This window comes from Microcebus murinus, chromosome X (assembly GCF_040939455.1).
Source record: "Microcebus murinus isolate Inina chromosome X, M.murinus_Inina_mat1.0, whole genome shotgun sequence".
Taxonomy (NCBI): Eukaryota; Metazoa; Chordata; class Mammalia; order Primates; family Cheirogaleidae; genus Microcebus; species Microcebus murinus.
This window is the reverse complement of record NC_134136.1, coordinates 50,895,096-50,922,956: the sequence shown is the minus strand read 5'-3', so window position 1 is coordinate 50,922,956 and position 27,861 is coordinate 50,895,096. Positions and strand designations below refer to the sequence as shown.

Below are 27,861 nucleotides of genomic sequence, written 5' to 3'. Positions count from 1 at the left end.
AATCAGAAGGGATAAACCTCTCTTTGGACATATAGCAACACGAATTGCTTTTCTTCAATGATCAGTGATTTCTTTTTTCATACAAAGTCAGGGTTCTCTTCAAGGTGAGGGAAGCAAACCATTGGGAAACATGACACCCTGCTCAGCCTGAGCAGGCAAGGGATTTGTTACCTCTGGGCCATCCGTCACCAGCTCCATTAAGTGAAATAAATCACATTAACATCCTGAAATTTCATTTATTTTTAAAAATCCATTTCTTCCCCAACCCGAATTGTGTTTGAATCATCTTCCTTGTAAAATACTTTTGTATCCAGTCCATGTATCTTCTCATCTGCTGCATCAATCTGTCCCCATAAATACATTTCCCTGGACAATAGAGAAATTATTAATAGAATGCAGATAACAATAGAGGCAATTGTAAAAGAATTGGACGTTCACCAAAAGCAAACTGGTTTAGGGACTACATCCAGATTGCACCTTGCTATGTCCATGGATAATAATGCCATAATGTGAGACTTATCCCAGCATTGGATCCAGAGCTCTTTATAAGATTCTGCAAACTGAGTTGTAAGGTTACAGCAAAACCCCAGAACTGCAGCCTCCTTTATTAAAAAAAATAAAAATGGAAGAAGCTTAGCACTTCAAACCAAAGTCATAAAATCAAGTAAGATGATTATGTGTTTAGAAGCAAAATAAAGCCAAGTCTCATCTAAAACCCTTATGGTTTATTTTTTTTTCTCCACTCAAAGATAACTGAGAATAGGGTAGGTTTGTTTTTAAACGCAGCATGTGACTGTTCAGATGAGAGCTGAGAAGGGAAAACAAGCCCAGTTGAACACAGGGTCTCAGTCTAACAAATGATGGGGAATTTGGGAGGGAGCCAAGAGGGTTCCAGCATCTACCTCCGTTCTCAGAATTGGCCTTTGATGACAGGGCCTCAGCTACAGGCTACTCAGAATTGAAGTTCTCACTTCACACTATTTTAACTTCCTTCTCCTCAGGTTTGGTGAGGCATCTATCTTGTGAAAATTTAAATAAGAAGGCTGCTTGAAGATAGATTAATCTATTTTTTAAAATATATCTATAGTTTTCAACCCCAAATAACTGCTTATACCTCTGAGTAGTCCCCTGGAGACAGAAGATATTAGGCAGGCTGGCTCGGTGGCTCACGCCTGTAATCCTAGCACTCTGGGAGGCCGAGGCAGGCGGATCACTCAAAGTCAGGAGTTCGAGACCAGCCTGAGCATGAGCGAGACCCCGTTTCTACTAAAAAAATAGAAAGAAATTAGCTGCACAACTAAAAATATATAGAAAAATTATCCGGGCATGGTGGCACATTCCTGTAGTCCCAGCTACTTGGGAGGCTGAGGCAGGAGGATTGCTTGAGCCCAGGAGTTTGAGGTTGCTTTGAGCTAGGGTGACGCCACGGCACTCTAGTCTGGGCAACAGAGTGAGACTCTGACTCAAAAAAAATAAAAATAAAAAGATATCAGGCATCAAGGCTACTGAGCAGTATTGATTTTTGGTCAGGTGATTCTTGGGGCCTCTAAGTCATAGAAACTATTATATTTGTTGGGTCAACCCCACTCAGATAACTAGAAAGAAAGTATTGTTTCACACACTATTTCACCCATATATAAGCATTAATGATTTGGTTTAGAAAATTTTAATATATATGTTGTGTGGTTACACAAGGAAATTAATCAACAGAAAAGTATTTAAACAAGAGAAAATCAGCATCATGCAAAAAGTCTCCAAGTTAAATGATATGGCCAAAGTCAGGTGAGAAGAATGAGTATTATTTTGAGAAAGAATTGGTATGCCCCTAACTTTGTACTTTTTCCATCTATAAAATGAGGGGCATAGACTATGTGATCTCTGTTAGGAGTAATATTAATATTAACCATAATAACAGCAATTAGCACTCCTTGAGGTCATACTATGTATACTGCCACATATTAACTCATTTACTATTTATAATACCTTATTATTATTCCCATTTTACAGATGAAGAAACTGAGGCACAGAGAGGTCACACAGCTAGTAAGTGGCAATTACAGGATTTGAATCCAGGCAGTCTGGCTCAATAGCCCATTTCCTAAGATTCCTTCTGGTGCTAAGATTTTGTGGGCTGCTAAGGTAAAGAGAATGTCTTGGGAGTAAAAAGAAAAAGAGAAAAAGGAAATTCCAGATGAAATATTAGAAGCTGATGCTAATATTGAATTTATGCCCTGCTCATTTGTAGGCAACTCTGTGAAATAAAAGCAGGCTTAAGTAAGCTTTTGATTGTCAATCTCGAGATATCAATAAAAAATAAAATCTGTGGAATTAAAGTAGATATGGATTTCAAAAAATCAACTACTAATTACCTTAAAACTGGTGACAGTAGAGTATTATGTGCTACTTGAAAATCAGCTCTGACTTTTCTATCCATTCTCTTAACTTCATGAAAATTAAATGCAGTTTATCTTCCAAATTCTGACATGGGTATGTGGCCCAACTCACTTATTCACCTTCTGACTTCTTCAGCAAAAATTAAACAGGTAACTCAGTTGTATTCTAAGGTGAAATGCTAGACAATGTCCTTGAAAAGTCAGCCTTCTCCTCCTCCTAAAGGAAAGAAAATCAACTGCAGTGATTGTAGCTGAGAGTCTAGCATATTTGTGTGTGTGTATGTATGTGTGTGTAGTCTGTTGAATCTTAGCAAATTGCCCTTAATGTAGGCCCAAACAGTCAAATATCAGCAAATGCCTTTAGATCAATACTATAAAGTTATCCTGCTAATTGAATGAGTCTCTAATTGGAAGAGTTGAAGGGACTTCCTCTTGAGCAATTAGAACACAAACTCCTAGAAAAAGCAGCAAAGACTCTGAAGGGAGGCAGAGGATACTTGCCTTTGGAGCTTCTCCCTGTACCCACTCTTCACAGGCCCTTTCATTTCTGCCAGCAACAGTATTCATGGCTCTCCAGAGTACATGCTTCCCTTTTTCCTCTCTGGTCCAAGTGTGACCCCCCCCCCCAAAAAATCAAGCCCTTCTCCTTGCTCCTCCTTAGTATAGCTAAAAAAAATAAAAATAAAAAATAAGGAAAGCCAAAGGATAAATTACAACATAAATACATCTTCCCCTATGAAAAAAATTACTAAGTCCAGCTTTCTTACCACAACATACAGCTCATCAGCTGCCAAACCCAAAGGTCTTTTTTCAGTGTGCAACTGTCCAAAGAGACCCTTTTGAACTTGCAGCTATTCCCAAATTGCAACCTTTTTATTTTTTTTTATTTTTTATTTTTTTGCCCCTCTCTTGTCCAGAGAAAGGATTGATGTAGACTGGGGGAAGAGTGTAAATAAGGATTGACGACCCACACGTGGGTCAAGAGCTATCGTCGTTCAGGAAAGCAAGCACTTCTATGAACGTGGAGCTTTCCCAATCTTGCCCACGACCCCGGCAGTCAGTGGCATTCAACCTAGTTCTGATTCCTGCAGTAGGGACTGGTGGCACATTAAGTACTCAAGAAAGAGGTTGGGAGAGCTCACCTGGAAAAGCATTCTCTCTCCCAGGCTTTTCACACGTGGTTTCCACAGGAGACTCAAGGGGGTATCTTCAATACCGTCATGCCCTTTCAGCTCTTAGCCAAATTTTACATTAGCTTACAAACCTGACTTTGAAACTAGTTTTTCAGCAGCACGGGAATATCAGGGTATATTATCCAGAAACAGAGAACCACAGTTACAGAAGTCTTCACAGGCAGAGAAAAAACATCAGGCAGAGTTGTTCTGCTTGCTTTGTGGTGGATTTTAAACAGTGATCCCTGCTTGTGTAGCTGTAATGACTTTATTAAGAAATGTGTTCTTGAGTAGTAAACTTAATCTATCAGACAAATAAAACCACAAATTTAGTTGAACTAGAAATCACTTGTTACTTTGGCTCTTTAACTATCATTATAACATAAATTGTAATAGTTACAACCGTCTCTGGGAGTACATGGATATTTTACAGCTATTGTAAATGAAAGGTATTACAGTTGGAGATATGTGGCTATAAAACCACAGGAAGGGTAGTTGAAGAAAGAACACCTGGTACCTATAGGCTTCCAAGCCCAGCATATCAAAAGACAGGAAATATATGCTTCCCTATCACCTTTTAGGTGATAACAGCAGGTTACCATATATTTATGCAAGACAACACTGCATGCATTGGCTACAGATGGTTTAAAGAGTCATGATTCCCAATCTGTGGCTTTATTCCCTAAATTAAACCTACACCTGAGACTAACAACACTTTCCTCCCCAAATAATTTAAGTATCTAATCACTAGTCTTCTGGATAGAATTGATGGCATGGAACATTTGATAGGTCATTTTTTGCAAAAGTTCAAAATTAAGGGCAAATATCATTAGCCCCAGCTGACTGGTGAAGAAACTGAAACCGAAAGAGATTTAAAACATAAAGTGCAACACCCCAGTAGAAAAATGTCAAATGTCATGAGCAGACAATTCATACAAGACATACAATGTGGCCAATAGATGTTAAAAAGAGTTCAACCTTACTAGTAATCAAATAAATGCAAATTTAAGCTACAGTAGCCTGCCATTTTCCCACTCTCATAGTGGGAAAAGTTTACTAACAATAATAGTAAGTAATGCTATTAAGGACAATGCTAGTAAGGACAGATGAAATGGGCTTTCCCACTACTATTTAATAGGAGTATGAATTTGTACAGCCTTTGTGCACTATAAAGTAATCTCTCAAGTTGCATCGGGAGTCTTTTAATATGTTTTTCTCAGTAATTTCACTCATAGGGTTCTGTATTAAGGAAATATTCATTTTAAAAAGTTTCAAAAAAACACAAAATATGAAAGAAAAATGAGAAACAACAACTCTAATTTTCCCAAATGGGAGAATAGATAAATAAATGTTTATCAGGTAGTAAGATATTATGCAATCATTAAAAGCCATATTTTGAGAATATTTTAAAACATGAGGATTGCTGAAGATAAAGCATTAGGTGAAAAAGTAGGACACAAAACTTTAGGTACAATGCTAGTTATATGATTTAAATGTATGGACAGAGATTATGTAAAAAAAAGATAAATGGAATGAAATGCAAGGAAGTGTTAACAGTGATTCTCATTGGAGGGTGGGACTACAGGTAATTAGTTTCTATATACATTTCTATATTTCCTAATTTTTCTGCAATGAAAAAGTTATCACTTTATAATCAGGGGATAAGGAAGTGGAGGTTATTTTAAAAAGCAAAGTACACAAGATTACTGAGCAAGAAAAGACCAGAGTCTGATATGAGAATGTTGGTTTTGCAGTCATACAGGCCACTAAGATAAAAACTCTTTCTGAACCAGGAATTTGAACTTGGACTCCTAGAGGTTTGATGTTTGTGTTTTGGGAGGGTTCGGAGCCTCCAGGAGATTGTATCAAAAATGTTCGTATATGTGCTTATATGCAGCTTATGTGCATTTTTCTGACGACATATTGCATAGCTTTCAGATATTTAAAGAGATCGTTGACTACAGAAGTCAAAAATTAACAAAATTTAGTTGAGTAGCAAGTGAATCAGTTTGGTCTGATTTTAATTAACACAGTCAAACCCTAATGTTGGTTTTATTTCCCTAGCTCATTAGCCAGATATTTAACATTCTGTTCAGGATCATGTTGACAGTTCTTACAGATATAAATCTAATCCACTAAACTATAATCACCTTGGAATCTGACACATAGGCCTATTCACAGGCCTAAATAAAATGAGAAAAGTAGTCATTATATTGTAAAAATAACAATTACTAATGTTTCACAGTTTACAAGCACCTGTATATGTACTCTCATTTAATTCTTAGCACAGCTTTGTGGTGTAAAGTGGTAACATTCTCATTTCACAGACAAGAAAACTAAGGCCCAGATAGAGAAATGACTGGTGCACAGACAGGCAGCTTGTTGAATGTCTCCTGACTCCAGTTTACTGCTATTTACACTTCTCAAAATCCCCTCCTTTTCACTCTTGCCTTTGTTTCTGCCAGATACACTTGGAACCTCTCCATGCAAACTCAAAAGTCTGTTCCTAAAACCTGGGTGAAGGGTATATGGTGACTCTACCATTTTTGCAACTTCTCATGAGTCAGATTATTTCAAAATCAAACGTTATAATGAAACAAAACAGATTAAAAAAACATGAAAACTAAAACCAAAATAAAATGAAACAAATTTTAAAGGCCCTTCCCTGAGCTTTCCACCTACCCCTCCTCCAAAGCCCCACTCTTCCAAAGGGCCTTCTTCAGTGCTGGCCAGCAGGGACTGAACCTCCTTAATAACTAAAATCAACAGCAGCAACTTTTTTTTGTAGAACACAAAAGAACTACTTGAGTATTGCATTTTCTAAGTGGCTGTATTGTAATCATCTAGTTATAGCAGAAGTTTCTGGTGGGTCTGCCAAACACTGACACTACTTACTAGTCAAAAAGTGGAAAAAAATTAGGTCAGTTGTCCGGTTGTTTGGAAAACCCAGTAAAAGTCTTTTTGTTATTTTTTTTTTTGAAGACAGAGTCTCCTCCTGCCTCAGCCTTCCAAGTAGCTGGGACTACAGGCGTGCACCACCACACCCGGCTAATTTTTCTATTTATAGTAGAGACAGCATCTCGCTCTTGCTCAGGTTGGTCTTGAACTCCAGAGCTCAAGTGATCCTCCCACCTTGGCCTCCCAGAGTGCTGTGATTACAGGTGTGAGCCACTGCACCCAGCCATGAGTTTTAATTTTTTTTACTAAGTCATTGAGTAAATCTCGTGTGGACCCAGCTGAATTTCATCAGAGTCAGGTGCCATTGAGTGCTGTCTTTCATGGAATCCAGTTCAAGGTCCCTTGAATCAGGCTTGCTCTGGGATAACTACAAAATTTTGAGGTGCCCAGAGGGAATGCTCGTATACAGTAGAAGAAGCCTACAACCAGAACCAAGCCAAACTACTAATTGTTTCTGAATTTGAAGTCCAAATTTAACTCCATGCTTTAACCTCAGTTACTGGTGCCACCCTTGCAAATGCTAGGAGACCTACCAACACCTACCATACCACATTTACCTGCAGGCCTCCATGAAAATATTGCTGAGTGGGGTTCCATCACTAGGGCTCAACCTGAGTTCACCTGTGATAGGTATGAAATCATGTAACTCCAAGCCCAGGTGAACAAAGAAGCCAAAGAAGAGACTCTCTGTTTTGGTTAATGGGGGCTCACTGTAGTCCTTTTTTCTGATTTCTAATCACATAAATAATTCACCATTTTATGTTCTAGCCATGTCACTGGTGAGAAGGAAGAAGGAAGCCCCAATTCTTAGTAGGCATCCGACTTACATAACATAGGATCACATAATTATTGAGAACTATAGCAATGCAATTAAGGCTTGAGCTGGGGAAAAAACAATCAACAACCACATATTGCAGGTCTAGAGTATGCCAGGTACCGTCCCAGGAATTAAGTCCATAGTCTTGACCCTCCGGGAGCACACACTCTGGTGGGGGAATAAAGTCAGTGAGCTGGGTACAGTGGCTCACGCCTGTAATCCTAGCACTCTGGGAGGCTGAGGCAGGAGGATCCCTTGAGCTAAGGAGTTCAACAGAAGCCTGAGCAAGAGCAAGACCCTGTCTACTAAACATAGGAAAATCAGCCAGGTGTGGTGGTGCATGCCTGTAGTCTCACCTGCTTGGGAGGCTGAAGCAGGAGAGTCACTTGAGCCCAGGAATTTGAGATTGCAATGAGCTGTGATGACACCACTACACTCTAGCCTTTAGCTGGGGCAACTCTTCTGTCTCAAAAGAAAAAATAACAAAAAACAAAAATACAAGTGGCATCTGAGAAATGTTAAGCCATGAAGATTCAGAGGCGAGAAAGACCCCATGGTTAGAAAATCAGAAAAGGCTTTGTGATTGTGAATGCACTAGATGAGAGGAACCAAAGCATTGCTTAAAATGTATTTCATATCTCTTTTTCATAGGCCCATAACAGAAACCTGCTCTCCATAGATTTTGATCATATAACCCGCACAGGAAAGATCTATGATGACCATCGAAAATTCACCCTTCGAATTCTTTATGACCAAACTGGGCGACCCGTTCTGTGGTCTCCCGTAAGCAGATATAATGAAGTGAACATCACATATTCACCTTCAGGATTGGTGACATTTATTCAAAGAGGGACATGGAATGAAAAAATGGAATATGACCAGAGTGGAAAAATAATATCAAGAACTTGGGCTGATGGGAAAATTTGGAGCTATACCTACTTAGAAAAGGTAAGTACGTAGGGAAACAAAACTAGTTTCAAGTTTCTGAATAAGAATACTGAAAGTGGCCCTTTCTCTGCATGAGAAAATTCTGTGTTCTGGCTCTTCTACTCTGTAAGAAGTAACAACAACAACAAAAAAGATGTTGAACCTATAAGCATAAGCTGTTTTTCCTCTGAAAATTTTTCCCAATCCCACACTCTGCCAAGTACCCTTTCAAACTAAAGTCAGAATAATGACTTGGCTTTCTCCTCATTTGAGCATATTTTGTTCATGTTCTTGAAAAGGTACCTTTATTATGAAAGCTCATGCTGAGAGAAAAATAGCTAGAAAATTATAAAATTATGTGTTAATGTATTTCAGCTCTGTTAAAGGGCCTCTTACCCAGAGGATAAGGAATTCTAATTTTGTTAGGATAGTGAGTGAAATTTTCCTTATATACATTTGAGGACTAATTTTCAAAAGTCATCAGCCTGAGGGAATGGTGGCAATGGGGCTTCCCTGGTAATACAATAGTCTTTTGTGCTTAGTGAGTCTTTAGTAGCATCCATAATAGGAGTTTGAAGCCTCTGTCTGATAAAAATAGAAAAGGATTTTAATCCCACCACAGAAACCATTTGTCAAACTTCAGCCTCTACACAGCAAAATGGTTTCTGGCCAGATCAGTACCAGAGGACAGTAAGAGTAATTGATCTCTATCTGCCATCTCAATGTCAGATCTCCTAAGATAGTGCCTCTTGTTTCCCAAATCTATCCATTCAATGAATTTAGGAACTCATCAGTCCTAAATTAATTTCTGGGAAAATTGAAAAATGCTTTCCCTTGAGGATTCAAGGGTAATCAGTGCAAGGTAACCCCTAGAAGTTCTTAGAAAAGTCATAGGAGCTTATAGCTCACATGGCAAATTTCACTCTTTGCATTGAATAATGCCAAGCCTTTCTGATACGCCCTCCACACAGTTAAAAAAAAAAATTGTGTACCAGTGGTTGTCAGTATGCTGGTCATTACAAAACTATCTTACTACTTCCCAGAGTCAGTTGCTGGAGAATTTATCAAGTTGGAAATGCCTAGGAGGTAAAGCAGAGTTCACTTAGGAGCCATGGTAAAAGGAGAGAGTCCTTTGCTGTATCCATCCCATGCCCTTTCCTGCCAAAGAAATTTATCACATCTATAATCTATCCTCTACACTGGGAAAATCTGAATCTTATGGAGCAGATCTTTCCTCTTTTGAATTTCAGTAACAAGAACAATTGGCAAAATCCTATTACTAGTATCTACAAAGTGCCAAACTTGTTACAACATTAACTAAATCCAAATATTTGGAGATGTGTGTACATAGGCAAACTGTTTCTTAAGGTGGATATTGATGACCCTCATTTTAATAAAAAGATGCCACTTATTATTAACAGAATATTAGCTGAGTTTGTTTTCCAGGAATGAGGACAGGTTTGCACTGATCCTTCCACAGGTCTTCTATGTGATTAGTTAAGTAGGCAGCACTTCTTAGAAAGCATACATGTGTTTGTACTCATAACTCCAACCTCATTAGCACGAGAGTCTGACCAACTGAGCTAATTGCCTATAGACAGTTGCATCTAGGTCTCATAAGACTTTCCCTTCAGGCTGTCTATACAATAACAAAAGAACCTATTGAAGACTTAGATTTCAGCCCTGCATGCAATTATTTAGCCTCTTTTCTGACACCAAAGAGGAGATTTTATTGTTTGTCTTTTCTGAGTTAGGTGATTATTTCATCGAATTTACTTCAGCAAAAAATCACATGAAACGAAATTCACATGAGTTCTCTTTGCTATAGAAACTTAGTTGGCAATAATTCTTAAAAAAAAAAAAAAAAAAAAAAAAAAAAAACACCTCCATGAGACTGTGTCTGCAGTGAACAGAAATAAGACCTAACTGACCCAGAGTAGGGTATCCAAACAAGCCCCTGTGACTTCCTGACCAGTGAGACAAGCCAGCTCATTCGTGCCTTTTAGTTGCCTTTTGTCCCTTTCTTGATTTCCTGTTTAATTTATTCTCTAATTAAAAGGATAGCCACTTATTTAAGCAATCTTATTATGTAAAATGAGAACCTACAAAACACATGATCATGAAATGGTTCTTTACTTTCCAAAAATCATTTATCATACAATTGATTTTATTAACATTATCATTACCAGTGATCATAACTAATTCACTGAATAGATATGATGATTAAATGAAATAATATAAAGCACCCAAGTAGAGAATTTAACTGCTAGCTAGTGAAGGTAAATCAAGACAGGAAAGAGCAGAGAGAGAGAGAGAGGGAAGAAGGAATAAAGAATCTTTGAAATTGTCATTCATGAAAAAAAAAGGGAAAGAGGTTGAATTTACCAAAATCTCATTTACATGTGACTTTTTTAGTGACTTAATGAAGTTCTGCACCTCCTTTGTGTTCTTTCCAGTCCTCTCTTTAACATGGCCTTTGCGGGTGCATTGTTTAACTGTGACAGGGGCAGAGCAGGGACAAAGAGGCTGGTTCTTGTGATGTATTTTAAACTAAGAATTCTCAAGCTTTAAAATGTATTTCTCTCTTTACACCCCAAAATACTTCTGGTATTACCTCTATAAATTTGCTTGCCATAATCTATACCATGACATATTAAAAAGCAGCAGAAGATTTTTCACCTTAACATGCAGAAATTTTGTAAAAATAATTTGACTTTCTCTAGAGTAAGTAAAAGTTATGCATATCATTTTCATGCATAATGGTTTGTAGCCATTAGAAGAAAAATAATTATTTGGGTAATGGCTGCAGTTGCTTAATGATCTCTTCTCTATTTAAAAAATCAATTATTGTTTCTTAAATTTTCTCTGTGTGGTCATTAATTCTCTGTCTTGATTTATGAGACTTCTCTGAATTAATTATTTTTTGAAGACTTGTGGAGCTAAAATTTTGTATTACAGTAAATGTAAATCTTTCAGTTTCCTAAAACCATTCTTACAAACTTCATTTTTAAAATGCATTTAAATATATTTTATAATCATTAAATAAGATTTTAGTCATACATTTACAGAAATTGCCTCTTTGGGGCTAAAGTTTTCAAAGGCTGCTTAGAGAATGCAGTCTTTGGCTTGAGCTTCTAGATGGCCCCACACTGCCATCTGGTGGTCATTCAAATGCTTTCACTTTTCAAATTTCTGTTCTCATTTCTATTCTTGTCTGAATTAAGTATACAGCCGTGATTGTTCTGGTTTTTTTCTTTACAATGATATCTTTTAGGCTTTCACAATCAAAAGGAATAAAAGTCTCCCATTCTATTATTTGGACTAATAAGAAATGGCCTTTTATCCTGTAGCAACACTGTGGACATTGGATGGACTCATAAGCATTGTTTTTGAACAAACTGATAATAATACCCACCCAAAGTGAGAAAGTAGCCAAATGAAAGCTAAATGATATTCTGGCAACACAACAGTTGCATTCATACGATTTCTAATCGCGTCATCCACATTCTTGTCATTGGCAGGAAGCTTTCAAACAGACCAAGGAGTTTTTCAGACAGTCCCGCATCAGCATCACCTAGGAACAAGGTTCAGGCAGTGGTTTACTGCAGGCCACAGGATGACACTGGGGCAGAGAATATAATAACAATGTGCTATAAATACTTGGCAACACTGGTACAGCGACTGGAAAAGGCATGGCCCAGGCAGACTGGTACTAGATAATGTGTGGGGACCATATGGTGATTGTCCCTGGCCGCATCACAAGGTGACAGATGTCATTTGCTCATGGCAAATTGACAGAAGGGAATAGAAAGGAGCTGAGAAATGTGACTTTCAGCAAAGAGATAATGCAAAGGCATTTTCCACCAAATCCTGTATAAAACCTCTCTGTCCCTGCCCCCTGCCACCTGCTGCCCCATTCATAGGAAAATTCCTTGCTGCTTCTATTGAGTTTTGCTTTGGTCAAAAGAAACAGTTCTCCCTTCCTGTCCTCAGGCCCACTCAGGATTTCCAAGTCTCCTGCCTTTTGTTCAGGAGGGTTTTCAGAGGTTGCCATGGTAGAACTGCAGGCTGTGGCAAGCTGCAGGTTGTTCACAGATGATGAGGTGACAAGATTTCTGCACTCACCTCTGGCTCTCCTGGGATAGTGTTGATGGAAAGGAAAGAAGGAATGAACGAGCAAACAACCACTGACTTTCACTTCATGGAACTGACTCAAAATTCAAAATCAAAAATTCTCAGAGGGGTAGGAAGAATATACAGTTTCAAAAAGCACATTCAATACCATAACATAATTTAATACTTAAAAGATTTAATGTACATTACATATGTAATTCACATTCATAAATGTGTAATTTGTGTGTGGAAAATGAAAAAAATCCCTTTTGTTTTCATAGCACAAACTTCAGAAAATAAAGCTCAACTAAATCCTTCTGTTTGATAAGGTAATTTTCAAAAGGATAGAGGTGAAGCTTCCCTAGGGAGCTATATCAGAATCTCCAGGGGTGAATGTTGTTTTATATTTATTAAAAGATGAGATTTACATATCAGTAAATTAGAGTCCTCCCTAAACAGTGCTCCTTTTAGGTCTATATTTAGAATTAAGATTAACCAATATTTTTGAGACACCTATTACATACTAGGCATTATACCTCAACAAATAACTGTTTCTGAAATGCAGATCAGTTTGGAGGAGAGAGGTTGCATGACCAGAGAATTCTTCACTTTAACGGCATGCTCTCCTAATATTAAAACATGAATTGAAGAGTGAAGTTCAAATACAAATTGCAAAATAATACTGTAATAATATTTTATATGCAAATTTTAGGAAGACATCTGCTATGTGAAGCCAATAAATACTTTTTGGTAACTGTAAGTTAATATGTGACATGCTCTGCCCTCCATTTACCATCTCTACACTGAAGTGACAATAACCTTTCCAAAATACCAACTTGAGAGTTTCTCCCAGCTCTGCAAGCACCCTGTCCCTTAACTTGCTTAAAACCCTTCAATGGTTCTCTATTGCCAACATGCTCAGTGAGTTTGAGTCGAAACTCCTTAATGTGGCTTAGAAACTCCGGCATGATCTGGACCCAGCCTACCTAGCTGGCCTCATCTCTGGCCATTCACCACCCCATCCTCTACCTCCAACACACCTATCTCTGGCCACACAAAATCCCCCTCATTCTCTGAAAAAGCCATGTTATCTCATATTTACATATTCACCTTCACAATGCTGTGCTCTCTGCCAACAGTTTTTTTTTTCTCTTTACCACTGCCCCACCAGCCTCCTTGGCTTCCCCTGGCCAACCCCTACTCATCCTTTAGGTCTCAACTTAAATGTCACTTTCTTTAAGAAGCCTTCTCCGGCCTCTTAAGTCTGAATTAGATACTCTTCCTCTATCTCCCATAAGCTCTCTGTATTTCTCGTGGCATAACACATTTCATACTATATTGTAATTGCTCGGTTACTTGTCTTTCTCCTCCATTAAACTATGAGTTTGCAGATAGACACCATTACTGTGCACTACTGTATCCACTAGGGTGTGCCACAGTGCCTGACACATAGTAAGTGCTCAATAAATTTGTGTCGCATGGAGAAATGTGTGTTTTCCTTAATCCCCTCAACTTTAGTGAGGGGGATTATTCATATTATTCTATTCTGCCTTTGTCTCGTTTCAGTCGGTGATGCTTCTCTTACACAGCCAGCGGCGTTACATCTTTGAGTATGACCAATCGGACTGTCTGCTCTCAGTCACCATGCCTAGTATGGTGCGCCACAGCTTCCAAACCATGCTTTCAGTAGGCTACTACCGGAACATCTACACCCCACCAGACAGTAGCACTTCTTTTATCCAAGACTACAGTCGAGATGGCCGACTGCTACAGACCCTGCATCTGGGGACAGGGCGCAGAGTTTTGTACAAGTACACTAAGCAAGCAAGGCTATCTGAGATTCTCTATGATACCACCCAGGTGACATTAACATATGAAGAGTCGTCTGGAGTGATTAAGACGATACACCTGATGCACGACGGATTCATCTGCACAATCAGATACAGGCAAACAGGTTTGTCATGAAAGAGTGGCAATGCATGCAACATCGGTATTTTCTTGTGAAGTTTTCGCTGACTGCAGTCTGAGATAGAAACATTAACCTACACACATTCAATCCAACAAACTTTCACTTTATTTATCAAATTATCTGCCATTGGAAATTTAAAACATGTCTGATGAAGGCTGATTTCTTAAAAACATACAGTGCATTTTTCTTTCTTTCTCTCAGCTCTCAAGAAAGTTGAGATCTAAGTGCCTGGTGTAACTGTAGACCCATTCCAACTCACCACTAAATCTTCCCAAAGATGCAGCTGCAAGATATGAGTCTCACTGAAACTAGTTCAAGCCCTGTGTAACCTCTGTGAGCCTCAATTGATGACAAAATATCTTCAAAAGTCAAGACTTTCAAATACATTTCATCCTTTGGGTTTATAAAATGCCCAAATCCAGTTGCGTTAATGCTGGACTTTGTCAGAACCTGACCCTATGACTTTGTAGCAAAGAGTAAATGAGATGAAAGCATTTTTTGCCAGTGATTATAGCAAGAAAGCATGTTCATAAATCAGTTTCATCACCTCAGGCTACTGGATGGGTTTCGAAACTAATGTAGTTTCTATAATTAAATTATTCTATAACTAATACTAAACAGTATTTTAATGTTTTTCCATATTTGGTGACTACCACTATGAGAATATATCTCTATAAGATGCTATCCCCAGGCATTAGATATCAAAGATTAATCTCCATATTTAAAAATTTTGAATGTAAAAGGATCAATACTAAATAAAATAACACTAGACCTTTCTGACTGACTGTTCCACATTAATCCCCTAAACTTTTTTCTCATTTTCATTTTGGTTCCCACAGGACCTCTTATTGGACGCCAGATTTTCAGATTCAGTGAAGAAGGTCTTGTGAATGCACGGTTTGACTACAGCTACAACAACTTCCGTGTCACCAGCATGCAAGCTGTGATCAATGAAACCCCTTTGCCCATAGATCTGTACCGATATGTTGATGTCTCTGGTAGAACAGAGCAGTTTGGAAAATTCAGTGTGATTAATTACGATTTAAATCAGGTCATAACTACTACAGTGATGAAGCACACCAAGATCTTCAATGCCAATGGACAAGTCATTGAAGTCCAGTATGAAATCCTAAAGGCAATCGCCTACTGGATGACTATTCAATATGATAACATGGGCCGTATGGTAATATGTGACATAAGGGTAGGAGTAGATGCCAATATAACAAGGTACTATTATGAATACGATGCTGATGGACAACTTCAGACCGTTTCTGTAAATGACAAAACCCAGTGGCGTTATAGTTATGATCTGAATGGAAACATCAACCTCTTAAGCCATGGGAATAGTGCTCGTCTCACTCCTCTCCGATATGACCTCCGAGACCGCATCACCAGACTAGGAGAAATTCAGTATAAAATGGATGAAGATGGCTTTCTGAGGCAGAGGGGAAATGATGTATTTGAATATAATTCTAATGGTCTGCTGCAGAAAGCCTATAATAAGGCTTCTGGCTGGACTGTGCAGTATTACTATGATGGGCTTGGGCGACGCGTCGCCAGTAAGTCCAGCCTAGGGCAGCACCTCCAGTTCTTTTATGCAGACCTTGCCAACCCCATAAGAGTTACTCATTTGTACAACCACACGAGCTCAGAGATTACATCTCTGTATTATGATCTCCAAGGTCACCTTATTGCCATGGAGTTAAGCAGTGGTGAAGAATATTATGTAGCCTGTGATAATACAGGCACACCACTAGCTGTGTTCAGTAGTCGAGGTCAGGTCATAAAAGAGATATTGTACACACCTTATGGCGATATCTATCATGACACTTACCCTGACTTTCAGGTCATCATTGGTTTTCATGGAGGCCTCTATGATTTCCTTACTAAATTAGTGCACCTGGGGCAAAGGGATTATGATGTTGTCGCTGGCAGATGGACAACACCTAATCATCACATATGGAAACAGCTGAACCTCCTTCCTAAACCATTCAACCTCTACTCCTTTGAGAATAACTACCCAGTTGGCAAAATTCAAGATGTTGCAAAGTATACCACAGGTATTTAAATGGTGTAAGACTTTAAACTTGAGATAACTCAGTGCTGTTTGTTTTATCACATAGCCTCAATGCCTTTGTAAATATGCTTCCTCTTCCTGCCAGTTAGCCCACAAGTTATCCTGCATTCACTGTCTTCTTTAGTTTTCTAGAGTGAGCAAAACATGTACATTAACGTAAAAGGTGAAGCTTTTGGATCCCACTATATTTTTTCTTTCCTTTTAAGCTGTCTCTGTTTCTATGCTTCACTCTCAAAAGCTTATATGAATAATTTCATCAAGGAAAAATTCAGAATTGTGTTGTATCATAGAAATCTAGTATTATGATCCATGTGGCCTTAGTACCACTATCACATTAAGAGCTTCAATGTAGTAAACTGAACCTATCTCTGGCATTATCCACAAGTCAGAAGTTTTCCTTGTAGGGAGAGGATCATGTGTTTTAGGGTGGATCATATAAGCAGGGGTGGTTTATCCTTAACTTCCCATTGCCTAAACATATTGAAGGCAGGAGGGGCACCATTCAGGTTTTTAACAAAGGTTGTAAAGTATAGACTTTAAAATTTTTTTCTTTTAAATTTTGTGTCTCACAGACATCGGAAGTTGGTTGGAGCTATTTGGTTTCCAGTTACACAATGTACTACCTGGATTTCCCAAACCAGAATTAGAAAATTTGGAAGTAACTTATGAGCTTCTACAGCTTCAGACAAAAACTCAAGAGTGGGATCCTGGAAAGGTTAGTAAAAGTTTTCCCGTCTCTATTTAGCTGAAAAAAACAGAACAGCATTCAATACCATAAAATGGTAGCTACATATATTTGCTTATTTTTTAATCTTTTTAAATATTCACTAAAATTTACATGATTAATGAGGAGGTAGAAAAAAAAGATTCATGAGGAAAAGACCAGAGAATTGGAGCTTTGGGGAAAGAGAAGACTAACAGGTTACTTAATGGCTGCTGCAATAGATAAACAAGAGGAAAGAGGAACTGAACTTTTAAAATTTGAAATAGGCTACCAAGAGCAATTATGGATTCTATATAGAGAAAATTGTTCACTAAAAGATATAAAACATCAGATTTCCAAATGAAGACTGACTTAGAACATGGTACCCTAAGAGCATGGGAATACCAAAATAAAATTATTCTGATAAAGAAAAAATATACATGCGCAGTGAAGCAAAAATAATAAATACTACAGGGATAAAGTCTCTGGAAAAGTAGAAACACCAGGCCAGGCACGGTGGCTCAGGCCTATAATCCTAGCACTTTGGGAGACCAAGGTAGGATGATCTCTTGAGACCATGAGTTTGAGACCAGCCTGAGCAAGAGCAAGACCCCATCTGTACAAAAAATAGAAAAATTAGCCAGGTGTGGTAGTGTGCACCTGTAGTCCCAGCTATTTGGGAGGCTAAAGCAGGAGGATCACTTGAGCCCAGGAGTTTGAGGTTGCAGCAAGCTATGATGATGCCATTGCATTCTAGCCCAGGTGACAGAGCAGGACCCTTTCTCAAAAAAAAAAAAAAAAAAAAAAAGAAAAGAAAAGAAAAAGAAAAAGAAGAAAAGAAAAGAAAAAATAGAAGCACCAAAACATTTGAGATTTAGCAGATGATTTCATCAGAAGTATGAGATACAAATGAAAACAAAAAGGAACGTTTTCTTTGAATTGAAAGAAACAGGAATATCTGTGTCTGCAAAAAAAAATGGTTTTAACTAAAACTGAAATTTGAGTGAGAGGGCTAGAAACTTAAGTCTAAAAATTTATAAGGCAAAGGAAATTCTAAATACATACTGTAGGCTTCTCCATTTTTGTAAATACATATGATATATAAATACTTTTTGTAGTTTAAAGTCCTACCAAAAAAAGTTTAGCAAAATATTGAAAATTGCTAAAGCTTCGTAATGGATATTTGCAGGTTTATTCATCTTTTCTCTTTATTTCTTAATATGTTTGAAAATTGTGAAAATAAAAAGGATTTTCTTAAGTCCATGAAAAAGATTGAAGAACTTCTTGCTCATTTGCCATAGTTATTTATAATGTCATAAGCTGTTGAAAGCTTATGCCTTACATGTCACCCTAGATATTATTACTGTATGTAGAGTACAGTTATTACTGTATGTAGAGTATAGTAATAACATCTAGTCAGTGTCAGTGATATTGGTGAAAATAAAATGTCTGTTTTTGGAAGGAACTTGACCCACTTAAAGTTCCTTCTAGCTCTGAAATTTTATGATATCAAGTTTGAACATATTTCCTTATGCTTAACTCCACTAAGATATAAGAATGCTAGGCAAAGAAATGGTAAATGCTTGAGGTAATACATACCCCAATTACCCAGATTTGCTTATCACACACTGTATGCCTGTATCAAAATATCACATGCACCATATATAAAAACCAATGCTACGTAGTCAGTCACCTGTTAGTCTTTCTTTTCAAAATCCCTGATGAAAAGATTCCAAATTTGGCTTGTTTTTAAATCACTCTCTGACAAATTAAAGAGAGAAGAAAGCAACTTTGCAAGCCTGTCCTTTCCACAACCACCAAGCGTATGACAGGTGTCTAACACTGTGTTGCATTTGCACCGTGCCTTTCTTCTTTTCTAGACAATCCTGGGCATTCAGTGTGAGCTCCAGAAACAGCTTAGGAATTTCATTTCCCTGGACCAACTTCCTATGACTCCCCGATATAATGATGGACGGTGCCTTGAAGGAGGGAAGCAACCAAGGTTTGCTGCTGTCCCTTCTGTCTTTGGAAAAGGTATAAAATTTGCCATCAAGGATGGCATAGTCACGGCTGATATTATAGGAGTAGCTAATGAAGATAGCAGGCGGCTTGCTGCCATTCTTAATAATGCTCATTACCTGGAAAACCTACATTTTACCATAGAGGGGAGGGACACTCACTATTTCATTAAGCTTGGGTCTCTGGAGGAAGACCTGGTGCTCATCGGTAACACTGGGGGGAGGCGGATTCTGGAGAATGGTGTCAATGTCACAGTGTCCCAGATGACTTCTGTGTTGAATGGGAGGACTAGACGGTTTGCAGATATTCAGCTCCAGCACGGGGCCCTATGCTTCAACATCCGGTATGGGACGACTGTCGAAGAAGAAAAGAATCATGTGTTGGAGATCGCCAGACAACGCGCTGTGGCCCAGGCCTGGACTAAGGAACAAAGAAGGCTGCAAGAAGGAGAAGAGGGGATTCGGGCATGGACAGAGGGGGAAAAGCAGCAGCTTTTGAGCACTGGGAGGGTACAAGGTTATGATGGGTATTTTGTTTTGTCTGTGGAGCAGTATTTAGAACTTTCTGACAGTGCCAACAATATTCACTTTATGAGACAGAGCGAAATAGGCAGGAGGTAACAAAAAAAATCTCTGCCTTTGCGTCACCAAAGACTGCCTGTTTTTAAAACATAAAATGGTTTATTGTATTGGTTTTCTAGATCAGAACTCTGTATATGTAAATATGGAGGAAAAACATATCCAACTGCCTTTCAATGTGACGGAAGATGGTATTTTAATATTGTTTGTTTAAACTCTTTAAGAAATGACAGAGATTTTTAGTTCTTGTGTGGCAGTATTCAAAATAACACAAGTAGAACTTAAACAGCTAAAAACAGTTTTCTGAAAGCACCACTTTAAATGTGTCGAGCCATGCATATGTTCCAATATCCGGAAAGAACACAAGGTTCTCTATCTCTATTGTGACATGAAGTTTCATACTTAACTGCTGGCAGAATTTGCAGGCTATTTGAAAAGGTGGTGCAATAGTATCTGAACCGTGCATTACGAAAGACTGCCAGCTCTTTCACATTTTCTGGATCTGTTATAGGAAACTTAAAAAGAAGTGTAAAATGTCTTCAGCCACCATCTCCTAGAGTCAGGACCCATTTGCCCTTCCTCCCTGTTTATTCCTCCTTGCTTGTTAAAGTAAATGCCATGTTGTTGTGCTGTGTTTTGGCGTGTGGTGGCTGGATTCTGTCTACCATGCTTCCCCGTGGGTGTGGGAACCAGACTGAATAGCCACTATTTGCTTGGTGTGTACATGATACCAAAGCAGCTGGCCGATGTGACGTCTCTCAGACAACCTGTTTTGGCTAAACTTTTTTATCAAATTGTCCAGCTGTATTGGCGTCATGTAAACATAGCTTTTATTAACCTGGGTAGGAATTTCTCATTTATATATAGGGTGTGTTTTGGTCATAGTTTCACATTGGTGATTCAGTATTTATACACTAATTCAATGGTTTTGTGCACATGAAAGGTAATTTACTAAAAAGTATGATTCTGGTACAAAAAAAAAAAAACGAGGCTTTAGCAGGTATACATGCCTGAGATACCAATAAATATAGTAACTACTACTGCAGAAATTCATAAGATTCAAAACCTTAAAAAAAATAGACCTAATACTAAAATGAAAATACCAAAGGGAAGACCAGACCAAACATCACAGCAGTTTCTGCCACGTTGTTTCAGCCCACTTAGATTTATCTTTCAAATGTACAATTCTGTATTGAACATCTCCTAGTCATATTCAGGAACTTGAATCAGGTGAATCCTTTCCAACTTCAAACATTTCAACTAATTAAAGAGAGGCAGACTAGTTTTTACTAACACAATTTTTATGGTCAGTTATTTTAGTTATCCACCTTTACCCGTTTATTTTTGTTTAATCATCTTTCCTGCCTAGGAAAGTTACTATATTCCAAGATAGGTTATTTGTTCCGTGATCATTTAAAAATTGGAGAAAGGTCAGGATTAGTGTTAATATCAGCAGCAGTTTCTCAATCTCTAGGACTCCTGAGAAGCCCCTTGGTGAGCTGGAAGATTTGTGCCCAGTGACAAAGAGACAGTTTGTAAAATGCTGTGTAATTGTAAGTTATCACAAATGAAAATACATGACAGCACAATGTGGCCTGTAGAAAATTCCCCTGAGCCAGCTTCTGTACTTTCATCACCAAGTCTGAACATTTGCTATGTCTGAAGGAGAATTTATGATGGAATGTTAGTTTGGATTCTTTCCAGCTACTGCCTAAATGCAGTATGGGGTCATTGAGTTGCTTTGTGATGACAGTTTCTTTGAAAATATGCAAAGTCAGAAGCCAGGCTCGTGTTAAGGTTTTTAAAGAGTTTGCCTCCTGCTACACAAAGAAGAGTGAGGGAAAGGAAAGGACACGGGCAGACAGCGGGGGGGGGGCAAACATTTCATTTTCAAAACCTTCAGGTTGGATTACCACATTCTTACACATGTATTCTGAGGAGAGAGAGAAAAAGAGAGATGCACAGAGAGGTGGGGGAGGGAGGAAGAGAGAATTCACGATGAATTAATCTCTCTTTGTAATTGGAAACACACCAGCTCAAGATATTGCTAATCCAGACTAAAATCATATTATTGGGGTTTTCCTGAATCAGGCCTGTGTTAATGGTATGGTTTTTATTCAGGATGGCATTCTAAAATTACTAACAAACTTGTTGAAAATTTGAATACCTCCACACCAACCTAAAAATGGACCTTAAGTTCCTAGAACCTCTGATGTTCTTTTAAATTAATGGAAAAATAATTTGTGAACTGTATATAGAGAGTGCATTCATAAATGTGATGATGTATTTTATCACTAATCCAAGATGTCAATATTAGAGTCTATTTTGCTTATATTTTAAGCAATTATACTTTTTGCAATTCACTAATGATGTAACATTTTCAAACTGCTTTAAATATCCATTAGAAACAAATATTTGAAGCTTTTACTTAATAGTAATTACCTTGAACTGTGCATTTCTAGTTTGTAATACATATTTAGTTAGTTTGTGCCTTTAGTTTCTTGAAGTTATATTTGTATTATATTCAGGAAATGCACTTTTTATCACTTACAGCTGTGGTTTTAATACTGCCTTGAACTATTACTGTTCTTTTTACAACTCCTAAAGTTTTGGGGAGGAAAGAAAAAAACCAAAAGGTTAGCACTAATGAGTAGTAAATCTAAGAGAAACATTTTGGCATTTCTTAATAAGAACATGGAGATATTGAGTACATTGCTTCCTATTCAACTGGATAGAAAGAATGCCTTCATCGACTCGTAGTTCTGAAGTTTAAATTAATGAAAGAACAATTCATGTACATTTCCTGATGGAAGTAAAAATGTTTTCAGAGAAATATATGAATTTCTCATACCCAGCCATACAGGTGGCTGACACTGCACAGTCACACACCATTCAAGTAAGTTAAAGTGAGAGCACAGTAGTTGGACTCTCCTATGAAGAACATTCTGGGCTGGAGGCAGAGAATACTCCATGGTTGTTTCTTTTTCCTAATTAAGCCCATTTTGTTTGTGTTTTTCTGTTTTGTTTTGACTCTTGCACTATAGTCTAGAGATACAAAGGAACTGAAAAGTTCAAAGTTTAACAGACATTCAAATATGTTTATTTTTAGTTGTCATCCTAATCATTATTGATTAGAAGCATGACTCTGAAGGAATGGGAATTAAAGCTCAATTCATACTAACTTTCAACCAAACATCATATAAATAAGTATATGTTTTATTTTTAACCCCCAAAAATGTACAAAATAAGCGTGCCCTTTACTGTCGATTTATCTAGAAGATCTATAATATAGAGAATACATATATATAATATGATATAATATGATATATATGACATAGCCAAATGTATGAAAACTTGACAATGTATTATTTGGCATTCATGTGCTACCTACATAAAGAGGTATAAAATTGAGTTATAACTTTCATAAGACTTTTTCATCACTCTTGACACAATTTCAAGCATTCCATCATGTTATTGCTACTCTTTTTCCATTTTTTCTTAAATATATTTTTAACTAGACCAGGCCCTGCTGTAATATCACCTGAGAGTCAGGGCAAAGTTTTTGCATTTATAAAGATCTGTTCATGTAAGAGCAATTGTAGTGGAGTTCAGTGGTAATGGAAGCAAAAGTATAGTAACCAAGGATTGAAAGAAAAATTGGGAGAGATGGGAGTGTATTATAGCTTGTGGAAAGACATAAGGCTACAGATTAGATGTACTATTGTTGCATTCTTAAAGGAACTCAAATACACATAGCTGACCTGACTAGTACTTCAGCTTTTCCACAGCCTTCTGTAAAGGTTCTTTATTGTGCAAAGAAAACAAAAACAAAAACAAAAAAATAGAAAAAAAAGAAAAAAGAAAGAAAAAAACAAACAAAAAAAAGCAAAGGAAAACAAAAAAACACACAGAAAATAAACAACAAAAAAGAATTAAACCACAAAATAGTGACTATTACTTCAGTGTGTCCTTCATGTGAAAGCTATTAAGGACCAAATATACTACTGTGTATAAGAAGAAATTACTTCCTAAACAGTAACTGAAAATACTTAGAGTTAATCTTGCTGTGGATTTTGTCTTGGCAGTTGTCATCTTACATTATTTGTCAAAGGAAATGTGTTTGGCAGTTTAAAATCTTTCCTTAGATTTAGTGGTGGACTTTAACCTCTTAAATAAATGTTAGTATATCAGATTGTGTCCTTGAAAAATATTTTACTTGTATGAATCATGACAATGTCTTAATCTTTACTATTCTTCTGGCAAAAGCATCAGTAAGAGAGAAGGCAAAAAAGAGAAGTATAGCCTTTACGTCAGAAAAATATTCTTTTTAGCTGCTTACTTTCTCATGAAAAGTAAAGATGTTTACAGTGTATGCCAAGATGTTCAGTTTCTATGTAACAACAGTTAGAGGTTCTAATCATACTGAAAATTGTGTTATAATGGCCTGAGCCATGTTGCTAAGAAACAATAGGTTCCAATTTTGTATTCCTGCTCTCACTCCTGTGCTGAAAAGTGACTGGATACTGTACAGGTTCATGTTCTCTGGCTGCAGTTAAATGGTCTTTTGCATTTTGCTCTGGCTTTCAGGCCAGAAGCATGCATTTTTCTACAAGAGCATCACAACAACATGCTGTAAATATTTAAAGTTAAACATTAATGTGTCGATATTTGAAAGAAAAGTACTTTGAATATTTCATTTTTAAAAAATAAAATTGCAAATGAACACCGTGTCCCATTTTATTCATGCGCCAAACTGCATTCTCAAGTCAGCCTGGTCACCCAAGATAGATAAAGTGGCTCCCTAATAGAGAACAATAAAACCATATCATCTTAAAAATGTAGGTACGGAAATCAGAAAGTCACTAATGCTAAGTGGACATCTCTTTTCATTTTTATTTTTCATACAAATAGGACCTCTGACATAAATGACCATCTAATAAGGAAGAGTACCTGCTGCAACTTTAAATGCCTCTAGACTATGACTTTTTTAATGTCAAAATATTAAGGGGGTACAAATGTTTTTGTTACATGGATACACTGTATAATTCTGAAGTATGGGCTTTCAGTGTGCCCATTAGCAGGATAGTGTTCGTTGTACCCGATAAGTGTTTATCCCTCTCCCCCTCCCAATCTCTCCATTCCTAGTTTCCAACGTCCTTTACATCTCTTTGTGCCCTTGTATGCCCATCCTTTAGCTCCCACTTACTAGTGAGAACATGGTATTTGTTTTTCCATTCCTCAAATACTTTACTTAGGATAATGGTCTCCAGTTCCATCCAAGTTGCTGTAAAAGACATTGTTTCATTCCTTTTTATGGCTGAGTAGTACTCCATGGTGTATACACGTATACATGACATTTTCTTTATCCACTCATGAATTGATGGGCACTTGGGTTGATTCCACATCTTTGCAGTTGTGAATTGGGCTGCAATAAATATTCACGTGCAAGTGTCTTTTGGATAAAATGACTTCTTTTCCTTTGGGTAAATACCCAGTAGTGGGATTGCTGAATCGATGGTAGGTCTACTTTTAGCTCTTTGAGGCATCTACATACTGCTTTCTATAGAGATTATACTAGTTTGCAGTCCCACCAACAATGTGTAAGTGTTCCTTTTTCTCTGCATCCACATCAGCATCTGTTGCTTTTTGACTTTTTAATAATGACAATTCTGACAGGGGTAAGGTGACATATCATTGTGGTTTTAATGTGCATTTCCCTGATGATTATTGATGTTTAACATTTTTTCATATGTTGATTGGCCATTTGTCTATCTTCGTTTGAAAAAAATCTGTTTATGTATTTTGCCTACTTTTTCATGTTGTTTTTTTTTTTTTCTTGCTGATTTGAGTTCTTTGTAGATTCCGGATATTAGCCCTTTGTCGGATATATAGTTTGCGAATATTTTCTACCATTCTATAGGTTGCTTGTTTACTCTGTTGATTATTTGCTTTGCTTTGCAAAAAGTTTTTGATTTAATTAAGGGCCATTTATTTTTGTTGTTGCTGTATTTGCTTTTTGGGTCTTAGTCATAAATTCTTCGCCCAAGCCTATGTCTAGAAGAGTTTTTCCTATGTTTTCTTCTAGGATTTTTAGGGTTTCATGTCTTACATTTAAGTCTTTAATCTGACTTTTAAAAAGGTTTTGCTCTCCTTTTGGAGTCTTTCTCAGCAATAGAAAGAAAATTTTAAAATCACCAGAAAAAAGGGAGGAGTGGGAGAAAGATAACAGGGCACCCAAATGCACTACCCAAAAAATGGTTGTTGAGGCAGCAGGAAGTCGGGGGGGGGCAATCATGAAAGACTGAAAAAAAAAAAACAGCTCCTCTGATGCCTTACATTCTAGGCAATTATAATCGCCACCATTTGGCACTTAATTTTCACAAGAAGACATTTGCAAGTGACACTGGGATATCTGGCCAACAGATCTTCAAAAATTCAACTTGACACTAGTCCCGATAACCCATTACTGAAACTTGCTCAGAACCCTAGAATTTATACCACTTCAAAATGCTCTGCTGATTTTTACTCACTGATATATATATATATATATACACACACACACACACACACACACACACACACACACATACAGATACAGTGAAAACATTCATGGAACAGAAAACAACCTTGATTGTCTCAACACAACTCATCAGCAAAAATCAATAGGGGAACTGGGGATGTTAGTATCAATCACCTGGGGATTTTTTCCAAAAATGCATCCCACCCCACCCTGAGAGTATTAAAAAAAAAAAGAGGGCACCAACTCCTACATAGAGAATTATTAAAGGACATAAGAGATTTCTCCATATTCCTTCCCTATTCACCCTCATTTTTAGAGATCTTCGAATATCAATGCTATTTCAACATTTAGTAAAATTACTACCTTAAAGTTATATAATACTTGTACCATAATAATCCCATAAGGTTAGTGAGACTTAATTATTACTACTGGACAAATGCAATAATAGTAATAGACTGACTTATGTAAACTCACACGGATAATCAATGACAAAGCTGAAAAAAATTCAGGTCTCATATATTCCTGCTTTTACTCTCTGTCCAGTACTGAGTGTGGTATTGCCTTTTGTCATCTTGTGAGAGAACAATTCCATTTATCATGTATGTGTGCAATCAAGATATATATATAGATATAAATATATAAATATATATATATATATATATATATATATTGATTCCATATATGTTATGTTGATGGGCTCTATCCAAATGGTTGGTCAGGCTTGTTATATCCTTTTACTTAAAAAGAATATCTTCATTTAAGAACCAAATGACCTAATGATAAGAATTCAATCTGTTACTACAAGTTTGGCTAATGACCCCAAATTATGAAAGTATACAAACTAGGTAGTTTAACTTCACCCCTAGCTGCAAACTGTAAAAATAATGGTATCGGTTTACTGCAAGGGCAACCATAGGTGTCAAAGTTGAATGTAGAATGTCTTCCCTAACAGGAAGACCAGGCATCCTGTAACCTTGAAATGCTCAAGGGCGAATCTGGGTTCTATTATTAGTAGACATTGGAATCAGAGCTCAATAAAGTGAATCAAATAAAACATAAGCTGATGTTGAAACATTCTTAACAGAGTCGAAAGCTGCTTCTCACATGTTTAATTCTCTATCCATTCTACCCCTAAGAATATCTTAAATCCAGCCCTTTATTTATAGCAGAGGACTTAATCAGAGGTATTCTTTGTAGACTTATTCTACCTGTGCACTACCACAAAGGTTCCCTGCCTTTACATAAGCTTGTCTCCCTACACTGACCTTCTCTCTTAAGAACAAATTTCAGAGAAAATGAACAAGTGTTTGATAAGCTGTCACGTTCCTTGTGGGCTTGCTGACACTTGTTTTTTCTGGAATAGTGCATGCTTCAATATATATAGTGCATTTTTCTACCTTGACTCAGCCTCTTACAGGTATATGTTAAGCAGGGCAATATTTTAGATATGGCAAGGATAATGGCCTTTCTGTAAAGATGCAAGCAATTACATACTGGGAAATAGCAAGGATGCTCATGTTGGGAAAGAAAAAGTAAAAAAAAAAGAACTTGATGAATAAAAGGCCAAAGAAGATAGAGAGTAGGCCCATCAACTAGGAACATTGACAGCAGCAAA

The 27,861-nt window shown here is 37.3% G+C and overlaps 1 protein-coding gene across 4 annotated transcripts in view; it reads left to right on the top strand.

Annotated features, from left to right (window-relative positions):
* TENM1 (teneurin transmembrane protein 1) overlaps positions 1 to 23,663 on the top strand; it is a 779,956-nt gene extending 756,293 nt beyond the window's left edge. For all 4 annotated transcript variants that reach the window (XM_012759551.3, XM_012759555.3, XM_020284904.2 and 1 more), the window contains 5 exons: positions 7,992 to 8,288; positions 13,947 to 14,334; positions 15,189 to 16,409; positions 16,999 to 17,141; positions 19,010 to 23,663. In XM_012759551.3, the coding sequence (XP_012615005.1) occupies positions 7,992 to 8,288; positions 13,947 to 14,334; positions 15,189 to 16,409; positions 16,999 to 17,141; positions 19,010 to 19,768 (2,808 nt within the window). In that variant the 3' untranslated portion in view covers positions 19,769 to 23,663. The remainder of the gene's footprint in view (positions 1 to 7,991; positions 8,289 to 13,946; positions 14,335 to 15,188; positions 16,410 to 16,998; positions 17,142 to 19,009) is intronic.
* Positions 23,664 to 27,861: the final 4,198 nt, after the last annotated feature.